The sequence below is a fragment of the Conger conger genome, chromosome 15 (assembly GCF_963514075.1).
Source record: "Conger conger chromosome 15, fConCon1.1, whole genome shotgun sequence".
In the NCBI taxonomy this organism is placed as follows: Eukaryota; Metazoa; Chordata; class Actinopteri; order Anguilliformes; family Congridae; genus Conger; species Conger conger.
The window spans coordinates 27,824,855-27,839,826 of NC_083774.1; the positions used below are offsets into that span (position 1 = coordinate 27,824,855).

A 14,972-nucleotide genomic window follows, 5' to 3' on the forward strand; every position below is an offset into this window, starting at 1 on the left:
CACTCTACTGTACACACACACCTCCCAAACACTCCTACACTCTACTGAACACACACACACCTCCCAAACACTCCTACACTCTACTGAACACACACACACCTCCCAAACACACCTACACTCTACTGAACACACACACCTCTCAAACACACATACACTCTACTGAACACACACACACCTCCCAAACACACCTACACTCTACTGTACACACACACCTCCCAAACACACCTACACTCTACTGAACACACACACCTCCCAAACACACCTACACTCTCCTGAACACACATACCTCCCAAATACACCTACACTCTACTGAACACACACACCTCCCAAACACGCCTACACTCTACTGAACACACACACCTCCCAAACACACCTACACTCTACTGTACACACACCTCCCAAACACACCTACACTCTACTGAACACACACACCTCCCAAACACACTTACACTCTACTGAACACACGCACACCTCCCAAACACACCTACACTCTACTGTACACACACACCTCCCAAACACACCTACACTCTCCTGAACACACACACCTCCCAAACACACCTACACTCTCCTGAACACACATACCTCCCAAATACACCTACACTCTACTGAGCACACACACACACCTCCCAAACACGCCTACACTCTACTGAACACACACACCTCCCAAACACACCTACACTCTACTGTACACACACCTCCCAAACACACCTACACTCTACTGAACACACACACCTCCCAAACACACTTACACTCTACTGAACACACACACACCTCCCAAACACACCTACACTCTACTGAACACACACACCTCCCAAACACACCTACACTCTACTGTACACACACACCTCCCAAACACCCCTACACTCTCCTGAACACACATACCTCCCAAATACATCTACACTCTACTGAACACACACACACCTCCCAAACATGCCTACACTCTACTGAGCACACACACCTCCCAAACACACCTACACTCTACTGTACACACACACACCTCCCAAGCACACCTACACTCTACTGAACACACACACCTCCCAAACACACTTACACTCTACTGAACACACGCACACCTCCCAAACACACCTACACTCTACTGTACACACACACCTCCCAAACACACCTACACTCTCCTGAACACACACACCTCCCAAACACACCTACACTCTCCTGAACACACATACCTCCCAAATACACCTACACTCTACTGAGCACACACACACACCTCCCAAACACGCCTACACTCTACTGAACACACACACCTCCCAAACACACCTACACTCTACTGTACACACACCTCCCAAACACACCTACACTCTACTGAACACACACACCTCCCAAACACACTTACACTCTACTGAACACACACACACCTCCCAAACACACCTACACTCTACTGAACACACACACCTCCCAAACACACCTACACTCTACTGTACACACACACCTCCCAAACACCCCTACACTCTCCTGAACACACATACCTCCCAAATACATCTACACTCTACTGAACACACACACACCTCCCAAACACGCCTACACTCTACTGAGCACACACACCTCCCAAACACACCTACACTCTACTGTACACACACACACCTCCCAAACACACCTACACTCTACTGAACACACACACACCTCCCAAACACACCTACACTCTACTGAACACACACACCTCCCAAGCACACCTACACTCTACTGAGCACACACACCTCCCAAACACACCTACACTCTACTGAACACACACACACCTCCCAAACACACCTACACTCTACTGAACACACACACACCTCCCAAGCACACCTACACTCTACTGAGCACACACACACCTCCCACCCAAACACTCTACTGCCCCACATACCAGTACATGACTGCCCTACAAACACAAGCACAGATTTACACACCCGCAGCCTGCAGTCTGCAGTGATGGTGGTGTCTCATCACGCCTTGCGTCCTCCCATGGAGCTGTGTATTCAGCTCCTTCATACGGCTCGTGTCTGGGCACGCCCACCAGCTGCGGGGCGATAAGGAACACTGGCTGCCATTGAGTGCTTCTACGGAGAGCACACGTCTGGTCTTGAGTGTTGAAATTGGGTGATGAGCGTGATTGGACCTTCCGGGGAGTGGGTGGGGGGTGGCTACCTTGCTAGCGGGCGGCTATTTTCGTTTTTTATAATCACTTTGACACTCATTTCAGAACCTTGAGTTCATTTTTCACTACTGTAGACACAACACTCAAAAAGGATAATCAAAATGCAAAAGCTTTTTTAAATTGCTTAAATACAAACTAAGCAAAAATAATATTTTGTTTGCTGAACCAAATCACTTGCTCACAATGACAAAGCTTCAATAACATCAGTAACATTTCAAAATGAAATACACAAATGACATATCATACGACTGCCTTTTCATTAATTACAATGCATCTAACTAGCTAACATTACTCCTTATGCATAGTTTTATGGGAACTCACAATTGATTTGATTACTGTAGCAACAATAGATCATGAATGAAACTGACAGCAATTATTTTGGAACATGATCAATCTCACCATGTTCTCCTGGGATGGAATATTTCATCCTTTATCGCAGGGGTATTGCAGGGGTTTGTATGTTTGAGCTGGCACTGGTATTACTGATTAATGAGTGATGGTAAGAGTAGGAGTAAGGATGTGTGTCCACCTGGAACCACTTGAAGTTGGCAGATGACCCACGCTAGAATAGAGATCAAGCAGTGAGAGGAAGAGGAAGTGCATGTGGAATGGCGGGGGGGGGGGTTTTGAGGATTCTTTCCCCACTTTGTAGCTATAATTATTTGTTGCTGTGATTACAGTTTTTTACAATTGCTAACAAATCACTTTTTCCAAAACTCATACAGCTGCACCAACATGCAGCTTGGCACAACAGTCCATTGCTTGCAGATGATTTGCCAAAATTACCAAAATACCGCAAACGTATCTCAAAATGAAATTATTCTATGAAAACACCAGCACTAGTTTTGTTCCAACACGATTTTTTGTCAATCATAGAACTATGATTTAAAAAACACAGTGGCATTACAGTTGATGCACTATTTTCTGTCAGCCATGTTTCATCATTTTGATGAATGTTTTTCTCTGTGGGCTTGCTTTCCACAACAGAATCAGCAACATAGGAAACCTGTGTAATGATACATATTGAATTACAGTATTTAGACTGTGGTACAATTTCTGTTCTTTTGGCTCTGTACTCCAGCACATTCGATTTGAAATGATATATTAAGGGGACCAAAAGTCTGTGAGGACCAGAACATGAGGGTCAGAGTTGTGCCAATGACAGTTAAATAATCCATTATAAGACTTGAGAAATAAGAAAACAGTCTGAGACATAGGCCAAAAATAAACTGCTTAGAACGTTGTTTAGAAGAAAGAGAGCATTGCTGAGCTACGTAATTACAAAGGGGTTGATAGGCCAAGGAAGACCTCTGTAGTAGATGACCGAAGACTTCTCACCATAAATGAAGGAAGACCCCCAAACACCTATCCGAGAGATCAGAAACGCTCTTCAGCAGACAGGCCTGGATGTGTCAGTAACTACTATCTGCAAACAACTTCACAGACATCTACCGGGGCGAAACTGCAAGATGCAAACCACAAGTTAGCAGCAAAACAGGATGGGCAGATTGCAGTCTGCAACATAAACATTCCTTATGAGTTATGAGTGAGTAATGAAAAAGATTGTCAAGATTGACTTCTGTCAGAGCACAGAGCAGTGGCAAAAGCAAATCCCCCCCCCCCTCATCTGTGGAACATTGTGTGTTTTAGTTTTAGGGCATGTATAGCTGCCACTGGTTCACTTGCCTTCAATGATAATGTAACTGCTGATAGCGGCAGCAGAATTAGTTCCGAAATCTACAGGAGCATCAAGTTCACTCAATTGCCTTAACTCATTGGATGGCGCTTCCTCCCACAGCAAGGCAATGATCCCAAACATGCACTAATGCTCTCTTCTTAATAATTTTCCAAACAGATTGCTTTGGTCACCCTATTGTTTGGCCTACCGTAAATCCTCAAATTGTGTCCGCGGTCTTTTATTTACTTAGGCTGCACAAAGCACTGGCCTTTATTTGGGGCAGGCTTGTATTCCAGGCAGGACTTTATTTCTTATTAGGCTTCTGTTGTAGAATTTTATTCTTAGAAATAAAGTAAAAGGCTACACTTAAAGTGGGCCAACACTGTTCAACACTTCCTGTAACCGTTCAGAAATCAATTAGTGTAGGCTAATCAGGAAACACCGTTTGGTAAGTCATAGTGTCAGTCTTAACAGACTTAGTTTATTGCAAATATTCTCAAACACAATAAATCACATGCAAGTCCAGAATCCATAAAATAGCAACTAGCCAGACACGCCTTCATGAACAATGACAAATTAGCGTAGATAACAGCAAGTTAAGGATCTTTTTTTTCCTAAAGTGCGTTTTATTGTGAGCCATGCGTTTCGTTTGGAGCAGCATACCGGTAGGCTATCAAAAGATTTTCACTTTGGTTTGGGATTTAATTTACTTTTGGACTGTTTGAGTCTATTGCTAAATGTTGGGACTGATGGGCACTGAAATCTGGGGGGTATTTGATGGTTCACTGTTAAGTTTTATGTAGTTGAAAGAGTGTTGGGATTTCCACCCGTCTGTTTATTGTGAGCCAAGGCAGCCGCTTTCATTAATTCATTGAACGTTCGCTGTGCTGTAAATACATGGAAACCTTATTGCGTAGCCAAGTAGCCTAAATTGAGCTAATTTTTTTATTTTGCCTGATTTACTTATTATTAAATTTGTAGGCTGGTACTACTTCAGCCTTTGGTAAGCTACTTAGAAGGGGGCGGCAAGCGACTGGTAGCTTGTGAGCAACATGTTGGAGACCGATGGTGTAGGACAACGACTTTTCATTGGCAACAGTATTAAACCAACCAACAATATAAAATATTAAGAAGAGCTCTTTTATTTCATTGAGTTAAATCAAAACAATGTCTTCTAGTGCTCATGGACTGATAGCCCTACTGGTAGGCAATATTACCCCGGCTTGTATTTGGGGGCCGGCCTTTATTTGTCCGAATCGGCCACGCCCCCGGCTATTATCTGAGGCCCGGCTTCAAATAGAATCCCGGACACAATTTGAGGATTTACTGTATGTCTCTGATAGTTTTTTTTCTCCTTTCTTATACCTGCCTTAAGCAAGTGAGCTGAGAAGCCAACTGTCCAAATTATTTCTGGTTCCCTAAAATAGAGGGATTCCTACATGGATCAACCAGTATGGATGTAAATAGCCTCAAATTATACATCAGACAGTCTGGACTTTAACCGTCATTGTTTCATTTCAAATCCAATGTGCTGGAGTACAGAGCCAAAAGAAAAATAAATTGTACCACTGCCCAGACTTAAGGACAGCACAGTACGTTACTTTTTATTCAAGACATTTGTATAATGATATTGAAGATGAATACAAATGTTGCATTTATTTTCAATGAAAATGTTCTCTCTCCAATTTTTTCACAATTATTAAAATGAGCCTGTAGGCAGCGTCTTTCCTACCAAAACAAGATTCCAAGTTCATTGCTGGCTTTGCCAGAGGGCAGGTATGAGAGTACAAGTGACAGCTTGCTTTAAATCAGACTAATGTATTTCGTTTTAGAATAAGCTAGAGCTTACTATCGTGAAGCTCCTAGTTGTTGCTTGCTGAAAAATCCCAATCAGTGTTACGCCATCTGATAAAACCTGGCATTTTTACTTAATGTGCAATTTGTAGCCAAGCTGCCTTATATAAACTTTGGTTGTGAAAAGTTGCACTCACAAGTGTTATCAAACAAATTTGCGCAGATACTAGCCGATATCTTCTCTTCCACGCTCAAGATACACTGCGCTGGTATCTAGCCTACAGTTTTGGAGTTGACGGGTGAATTGGGTAGGAGGCGTTAGTATGGGGTTGAGTTGGGGTGGTCCAGCGGCTGCCAATTGTGGGGTGCAGGACCCTACAGAGCGCGCTCAGTGGGACCGCGGACAGCGGGCAGGAAGTGGGTCAGAGGGGAAAGAACTCCCCAGGTTAGCAGCTGCGCAGGTCTGCACAGACGTACAGCCGCGGGGGGCACTGGCGTGTCTCTGCGTGCAGCGCCTAAAAATAAGCAGCTGGAGCCGGCGGCTGTCACAAATCACACCGAAGAGCTGGAGGAGCAGGAGAGTGAGGAGCAGGAGAGTGAGGAGCGGTGTGAGAGAGGGAAGCAGTATGAGGGAGGGGAGCAGGAGAGTGAGGAGCAGGAGAGTGAGGAGCGGTGTGAGAGAGGGGAGCAGTGTGTGAGAGAGAGGAGCAGGAGAGTGAGGAGCAGTGTGAGGGAGGGGAGCAGGAGAGTGAGGAGCAGTGTGAGAGAGGAGCAGGAGAGTGAGGAGCAGTGTGCGGGAGGGGAGCAGGAGAGTGAGGAGCAGTGTGAGGGAGGAGCAGTGTGTGAGAGGGGAGCAGGAGAGTGAGGAGCAGTGTGAGAGAGGAGCAGGAGAGTGAGGAGCAGTGTGAGAGAGGAGCAGGAGAGTGAGGAGCAGTGTGAGAGTGAGGAGCAGGAGAGTGAGGAGCAGTGTGTGAGAGGGGAGCAGTGTGAGGGAGGGGAGCAGGAGAGTGAGGAGCAGTGTGAGAGAGGGGAGCAGTGTGTGAGAGAGGAGCAGGAGAGTGAGGAGCAGTGTGAGGGAGGGGAGCAGGAGAGTGAGGAGCAGTGTGAGAGAGGAGCAGGAGAGTGAGGAGCAGTGTGCGGGAGGGGAGCAGGAGAGTGAGGAGCAGTGTGAGGGAGGAGCAGTCTGTGAGAGGGGAGCAGGAGAGTGAGGAGCAGTGTGAGAGAGGAGCAGGAGAGTGAGGAACAGTGTGAGAGTGAGGAGCAGGAGAGTGAGGAGCAGTGTGTGAGAGGGGAGCAGTGTGAGGGAGGGGAGCAGGAGAGTGAGGAGTAGTGTGAGGGAGGGGAGCAGGAGAGTGAGGAGCACTGTGAGGGAGAGGAGCAGGAGAGTAAGGAGCAGTGTGAGAGAGGAGAGCAGTGTGAGGCCACGGGATAGGCCTGACAGGTCTCTGCATGTGCTGGAGTCGTGTGTGTATGTTTATTTGCGTGTGTGTTTGTGCATATGTGTGTGTTTGTGTGTAGGTGTGTACCTGTGTGAGAGACTGTGTGTGTACATGTACACACGTGGACAAAATTGTTGGTACCCCTCTGTTAATGAAGGAAAAACCCACAATGGTCACTGAAATAGCTTGAAACTGACAAATGTAATAATAAATAAAAATTTACTGAAACTTAACCAATGAAAATCAGACATTGCTTTTGAATTGTGGTTCAACAGAATCATTTTAAAAAACAAACTAATTAAACAGGCCTGGACAAAAATGATGGTACCCTTAACTTAATATTTTGTTCCACAACCTTTTGAGGCAATCACTGCAATCAAACGATTTCTGTAACTGTCAATGAGACTTCTGCACCTGTCAACAGGTATTTTGGCCCACTCCTCGTGAGCGAACTGCTCCAGTTGTTTCAGGTTTGAAGGGTGCCTTCTCCAGACGGCATGTTTCAGCTCCTTCCACAGATGTTCAATAGGATTTAGATCAGGGCTCATAGAAGAACACTTCAGAATAGTCCAATGTTTTGCTCTTAGCCATTCTTGGGTGTTTTTAGCTGTGTGTTTTGGGTCATTATCCTGTTGGAAGACCCATGACCTGCGACTGAGACCAAGCTTTCTGACACTAGGCAGTGCATTTCTCTCCAGAATTCCTTGATATTCTTGAGAGTTCATTGTACCCTGCACAGATTCAAGACACCCTGTGCCAGATGCAGCAAAGCAGCCCCAGAACATAACCGAGCCTCCTCCATGTGTCACAGTAGGGACAGTGTTCTTTTCTTGGTATGCTTCATTTTTGCGTCTGTGAACATAGAGTTGATGTGCCTTGCCAAAAAGTTTTGTCTCATCTGTCCAAAGGACATTCTCCCAGAAGCTTTGTGGCTTGTCAATATGCATTTTGGCAAATTCCAGTCTCGCTTTTTTATGATTTGCTTTCAACAGTGGTGTCCTCCTTGGTCGTCTCCCATGAAGTCCACTTTGGCTCAAACAATGACGGATGGTGCGATCTGACACTGATGTACCTTGACCTTGGAGTTCACCTTTAATTTCTTTGGAGGTTGTTCTGGGCTCTTTGGTTACCATTCGTATTATCCGTCTCTTCAATTTGTCATCAATTTTCCTCTTGCGGCCACGTCCAGGGAGGTTGGCTACAGTTCCGTGGACTTTAAACTTCTGAATGATATGTGCAACTGTAGTCACAGGAACATCAAGCTGCTTGGAGATGGTCTTATAGCCTTTACCTTTAACATGCTTGTCTATCATTTTCTTTCTAATCTCCTCAGACAACTCTCTCCTTCGCTTTCTGTGGTCCATGTTCAGTGTGGTACACACCATGTCACCAAACAGCTCAGTGACTACTTGTCACCCTTTAAATAGGCAGACTGACTGATTACAAGTTTGAAGACACCTGTGATGCTAATTAGAGGACACACCTTAGTTTAACATGTCATATATATATATTTCCAGTGCTTACAGTGCAGATGAAATGTCAACAGCAATTCTGTTTGACACTTAGTTTTATAAGCACACGGATTAACTTAACAGGCTTTTTGGCTTACAGAGGCTGAACTTGACAGTGGCAGCTTACTCTGAAACACAGTACATCATGAGACTGAAAAGTAAATTTTCGGTTTATTCAATTTTTAATAGAAAACAAATGCCATTTTTTGCATTAATAAAACTGAATTTGTAGTCCACGGTAGAAGCTGTTATGAGGCTGGCTCATTATACCCCTTTCCCACTGTAGAGCTGAACCAGGCTGGCTCATTATACCCCACTGTAGAGCTGAACCAGGCTGGCTCATTATACCCCTTTCCCACTGTAGAGCTGAACCAGGCCGGCAAATTACACCCCTTTACTGTAGAGCTGAACCAGGCCAGCTAATTACACCCCTTTACTGTAGAGCTGAACCAGGCTACAGGAAACTGTACACTGAAAAACTATACCCCTTTTTCAGTGTAGTTAGTTCAGAGTTTTTAGGTCGAATTCCCAGGGCACATTGCTGCAGTGCTGTTGTGCCGATGAGTACAGTGCTTGAATGAGTTTAGAACCTCTCCGGCTGCACGGTAAAGAATGTAAAGCTATAAAAACTGCTCTGAAAAAGGGTGTCTGTTTAGTCTCTAAATGTGTGAATGCCTCTCAGCAATTAGCAGCAAACGTGTCTATGTTTCCTCCACAGGAGGGATTTTAGTGCTTTTCCTTTCCCTAAATTGGGTAAAACTGGGCTACATTTTTTGTTGTTTATATAACCTTTATTTTACCAGGAAGTCTGCAGAGATTTGAGGCTTTTATGGGGACCGGGCCAACAAGACCGCCTATAAACAAGGCTGAACTATGTGCAGCCCGCTTTCCACCCTGGTTTCTGTGCCTCTGTTGTGTTTGTGACCATGCAATGGACGCACAGACAGTCCTGTCGAGCCGTTCCTAGTGGCATTAGTGGCGATGCTAACAGCGTTAGCGTCTCTATCTCCAATGCCCGTTTAAAGCCAGGCAGCAGAACGGTTAGCTTTTTTGTTTCGTTGTTCCCACCCCTCTTTCACTCTCTGTCTTGTGTGTGCACTCTCTCTCCTTTGTTCTCTCTTTCTTCCCCTCCCTCGTTGACTCTCTGTGGTTTTGCAAGATTGCTACTTTAGGCTTTTTGTGGGTTTAAATAAACACCTGGGGATACAGTTCTCAGTGATTTCCCTGCACTTTAATATGTAATTATACCCCCACCCCCCCTCACCCACCCAGCTGTGGGAACAGCCTTGTCCTGACTCCTCATCACACCTGCCAGATTCTCTACTCCGTTTCACCTAAAATGGTGGCTGCATTTGTGTACTGCTTTTTTTTTTTCAGCAACTAAGGCTAGTACATGCAATTAATGCCTCACCTTCACCCATTCACAGACACACTCATACAGCAGTGGTGAAAGGCTGGCACTGTAACACAATGTAAAATGTGCCAGATTGAGGCATGAGGCCAATTTCCATCTGTAGGCCCTGGGTGGGTTGATGGAAAAACATAACAGAACATGTCATAATAACACATACATAGCAACGAATAGGCATTATTAAGTCCCCAGGAAGCATATAGCAACACACTTAGCAGATAAAGCACACAGAGCCACCTGTGACACCACCGCATGAAGCATAACCATCAATTTTACTCATAGCACACAACGCTCAGCATATAGCATTTATCTTGTACATTATATTTAACAAACATTTAACACTGAAAACACAACATCCCAGCTAGAAAATACATCACAGACTGTACAAACTTACAGTATGTTATATAATAATTGTATCATTTTTCTCTACAGTTAACATCGAGAGGATAGACTTGAAGGGATTTGTACCGAAGAGTGACAAACCCAGCGAGTACTCCTTTGAGGTGAGTGTCATGTGACGTGCGGGTTTGGGAGGCGGATGCAGCTTTCCTATTGGACAACGGCTTCTCATGTTCAAAACTTCATTGTCAGACTGCCCCTCTCTTCTCTACCTGTCCAATTAGATTCCAGTATGGACTACGCTGAATCACGCTTGCTGTTGCACATACCCTTTAAACATGACAGATTGTCATGAAAAGTGACTTTTGACCCTGCTGCGTGGTTGGGCTTGTGTACCTGCAGAGATCAAGTCATTTGGTCCTCAACCGGCTTAGGGCATGATGGGGATCAGGGTTCTGAAAGAGAGCGTGTTTTCAAGTGTGTTTGTGTTTTTTGTTGCTTTTTCATCATCTGTCGTGTTGTCCGCTTTAGTAATGCAAGTCCTCACGAGTCCTGATTATTGGGAATCTGTGTCTGAATTTGAATTTGAATGTGACTGCCGCACTTCTGCGTCTTCCTCCACTGCTGTGCGGCTTCGCTCTTTACCGGAGACGTTGGAGGCGGTCAGAGCAGCAGCCCGACAAGCTGAATAAGTACATGTCACTTTCACAAAGAGCGTGAGAGGGAGGGAGGGAAAAACAGAGTGAGAGTGAGAGGAAAAAGAGCGTGAGACGGGAGAAAGGGGGAAAGAGAGACCGAGAGACAGAGCAAGGCGGAGGGAAAAAGAGAATACGAGAGTGTGGCAGACAGGGGAGAGGGGGAAAGCAAGAGAGAGAGAGAGAGAGACAGAGGGAAAGAGAATACGAGAGCGTGGGAGAGATGGGAGAAGGGGGGAAAGAGAGAGAGCGAGGCAGAGGGGAAAAGAGAATATGAGAGTGTAGCAGAGACATGAGAGAGGGGGTAAGAAAGAGAGAGAGAGACTGAGCGAGGCAGAGGGAGGGAGTGGGAGAGGGGGAATTCCTCACTTGCGTAATGTGTTTGGAAATATCCTGACATGTCATGGCTGGCGTGTTTGGAGCTCAGCACTGTTAGAGAGTAACAGTGGGGCTGGCAGGGATTGGGTTTGTGCGTGTGGACCCTCCAGTGTTTTGGATAAGAATGTGTCCCTCTCTCTCACTCTCTCTCTCTCCATATCTCTCCCTCCATTCTCTCGCTTTCTCCTCTGAGGGTAACGCAGACACAAAGGCAAACAGAGGGTCAGTGCCTGTAGCTCAAAGGCTTATGGGAAAATGCTAACACTTCATGCATCAGGGGGTCACAACCCTGTAATCTCCCCTCCATGACCTGCGGCCCGATGAGACAGGCCATCAATCAAACGCACACTCTCCCTGTGTGTGTGAGTCTGTGCGTCTGTGTGCGTGTGCCTGCAAGGGTGTGTGTGCATGTCCGTGTGTCTTTCTCTGTGTGTGTGAATGAGCATGTTTGTCTGTGTCTGCATGCGTGTCTGTGTATCTGTGTGTCTATGAATGAGTGTGTGTGTGTAGCCTGTATATGAGTATGTGTGGATGAATATCAGTGTTTGCTTTGTTTGTTTTCCTCTGTAAAAAACTTAATTTGAATAGGCTTAAAATGAGCTTGATATAATCAGTAAATTGTTGTTTCGCTCCTTTGTTGTTAAACACATTATTCTGCACTGCAGGCTAAAGCCAATGTGAGCTGAATTAATCTCTCGCCTAAGCATCTTTATTCAGTGAGAGATGGTTCCTCTTTACGGAAGATTACGTTCAGTTTCAGTAAACAGCTAATGTTATAATATCATGAGAGCTTCTTTTGTTGAGAAAAGGTGTCACACACAATGAGAATATGCACTGTTGCAAATTGCATTTATTAACCTAAGTCTTCCTGTTGTGCAAGGCAAGTATATAATCATATACCTAATTTATATCATTTTTGTATTCAAATCATTTTCAATGTACAAAAATGCATGATTGTGTTCTCATAAAACAGCCCCACCCGTCGTACACACATTAATAGCCGGGTCTCCCTTGGAAAAGAGATTTTGAATCTCAGTGCGACTTCCTGGTAAAATAAAGGCTAAAAAAGAAGGAATAATGGATGTGGCCAGAATTTTAATCATTTGTCCTAGATAAATTTGACTGCAAAACAAAACCAATCCTCCAGCAAACTGTCTGTGTGTGTGTGTGTAGGAATGTGTGTGTACCTACGCCAATCTGCTCAAATCCTCCCATCTGTAATTTCAGCTGAAACTGCACACGCATGCCCATAAAAACCAAGTGGCTTCAGCTGTGGCAGGGACTGAATTTCTCCTGTGAGCCCAGCGGAATATCCGAGCAGTAAATATGAGACGGTGTGACACGCCCTCCGCGCTCCGCCAGCCAATCCCTGCTCTCTGTCCCCGTGTCACCAGGTGCTGTGGTCAGACTCCGGCACTTCCTCCGTGACGAGGTCCGCCCAGGAAGTGACCGAGTTCCTCTCTAAGGTGAGGAGGCGGCGGAGTCGCCGGGCCCGGCGTAGCCGCGACTGAGTCATCACCGCAAACGGAGAGCGCGGGGCCGAGCGTGTCCCGGGGCCCGGCCGGGGTGGTGACCCGGGCTGTGGTCATGTTATGGTCGCGTCACGGTGATCTGTCGCTCAGTGCTGCGGTTGGACAGGGCCTTGTGTCTGGCTCTGGGTTCTGGAAGGTTTTAAAGCTCCAGTAATTATGTCTCTTACGGCACGCCATTTGGGTCGGAACAGATTGCGACACCTGACTCCCTCTCTCTCGAACCGTCTCTTTCCATCCCTCTCTCTCCCTCCCTCCCCTTCTGTCTGTGTTCAGCATTGAGCTCAAATCCACGAAGCGGTGCCCTCTGGATCTGTATGTGTATGTGTGTAAGAGCATGTGTGTGTATTTGTGTGTGTGAGCATGTGTGAGTAACCATGCCTGTATGTGTGTGTGAGAGAACATGTGTGTGTATTTGTGTGTGTGTGTGTGTGTGTGTGTGTGTGTGTGTGAGTGTGAGAGAGAGAGAGAGAGAGAGAGAGAGAGCATGCCTGTTTGTGTTTGACAGAATGTGTGTGTGTGTGTGTGTGCACGTGCAGAAGAATGTGTGTCTGTGCACGTGCAGAAGTATGCAATTATACGCTGACGTATTTCCCGGTGCTGTTGCCCAGTGTATAGCTGGTTCTGGGAAACCCATTATCCGTGGTGAGCAGCTCCCTCTGTACTCTGCGTGTTTTTCCCAGATCTCCCAGCTCGTCCCAGACGACAGCCTGGAGAAGCTCCTGCCCCCGTCCACCGGCCCGGACTCTGCCCTCGAACCCGACCCCAGGTACAGTACATCAGGGCACTGCAGTGACACTGCTTACCAGGCTATGAGAGCTAATGGAGGAGAGGTAGATGTAGAGGTGGAACAAAATGGCCACCAATAGATGGGGTTGAGCATAGCGGGTGAGGGGTGGGGCTGTATAAATGGGGGTGGGGCATAGCGGGTGAGGGGTGGGGCTGTATAAATGGGGGTGGGGCATAGCGGGTGAGGGGTGGGGCTGTATAAATTGGGGTGGGGCATAGCGGGTGAGGGGTGGGGCTGTATAAATGGGGGTGGGGCATAGCGGGTGAGGGGTGGGGCTGTATAAAAGGGGGTGGAGCATGGATGAGGACATGGGTATCCATGGAGATGCAGTGGGTCCTGTAACTTGACCAATCTCTGTTCTTGTCTCTCAGGTGCTTGACGACACTGCCGCCTCACCTTCTGAAACGTGACCAAATCAGACAGTTCTTCAGTGTTGCCCCGGTAACCATGCCCCCTCCCAGTGCCAGTAAGCCTCCGCCCTCTTTCTTTTGACTCTTCTCTCTCTTTGTCTGGGAGCTTGTTCTCGTAGATGGGGAATTACAATGGTGATTACTGTGGTTTGTGTCTTAGGTTTATGTCATGTTTGTGTGGGGTGTCCTTTTAGGACCTGACAGTGAATGCTCACTCTAGAACTGGGCAGTGTGTATGTGTGTTTGTGCATGTGTGTATGTGTGTGTGTGTGTGATTTATGTTTGTGTTTGCATGATAGCCATGGGTTGGGCGGCCCCCTCAGTAATTACATTTATGAAATATGTACTTGCCCTGAAGCATCCATTAGATGCTCTAACACGACCCGTTGTCTTTAAAAAAGGGGAATGACATCACCCTGTTACAGGGAAAGGGTCTATATCCCACTACAGTACTACTACCTAGCTTACAGACATTACCAGTGTGGTGGTACCAGAGACAATTAAATCAACTTTATATCCAGTTGATTTAATTTAATTCATACTGCATTTAATAAGATGCTATTGAGTAATATCTCATTTAGAAAATTAGAGAGAAGCTGCAGTGAGGCTCTTTAGAAGAGACCTCAAGTGTGTGAGAGGAAGGAGTGAAAAGGAGTTCATAAATATTCCACAACTAGAAGAACTAAACTGGGCAAAATGCCCGACTAAATGCCTGCTTCAAAACTACACCACGATTAAGGGGAGTGAGGGTGAGTTGAGCTGGTGGGTCAACTTGAGCCACGCCTTTGTTTCTCGGCAACCATACTAGAAATTGGTAATTTGACTAATCATTTAGGAGTACTTCAT

The 14,972-nt window shown here is 46.1% G+C and overlaps 1 protein-coding gene across 1 annotated transcript in view; it reads left to right on the forward strand.

The window, feature by feature from the left end:
- zcchc14 (zinc finger, CCHC domain containing 14) overlaps window positions 1-14,972 on the forward strand; it is a 40,361-nt gene that overhangs the window by 12,944 nt on the left and 12,445 nt on the right. Inside the window, exons 3-6 of the mRNA XM_061222234.1 lie at window positions 10,418-10,488; window positions 12,792-12,863; window positions 13,610-13,695; window positions 14,088-14,182. Coding sequence (XP_061078218.1) covers window positions 10,418-10,488; window positions 12,792-12,863; window positions 13,610-13,695; window positions 14,088-14,182 — 324 coding nt within the window. The remainder of the gene's footprint in view (window positions 1-10,417; window positions 10,489-12,791; window positions 12,864-13,609; window positions 13,696-14,087; window positions 14,183-14,972) is intronic.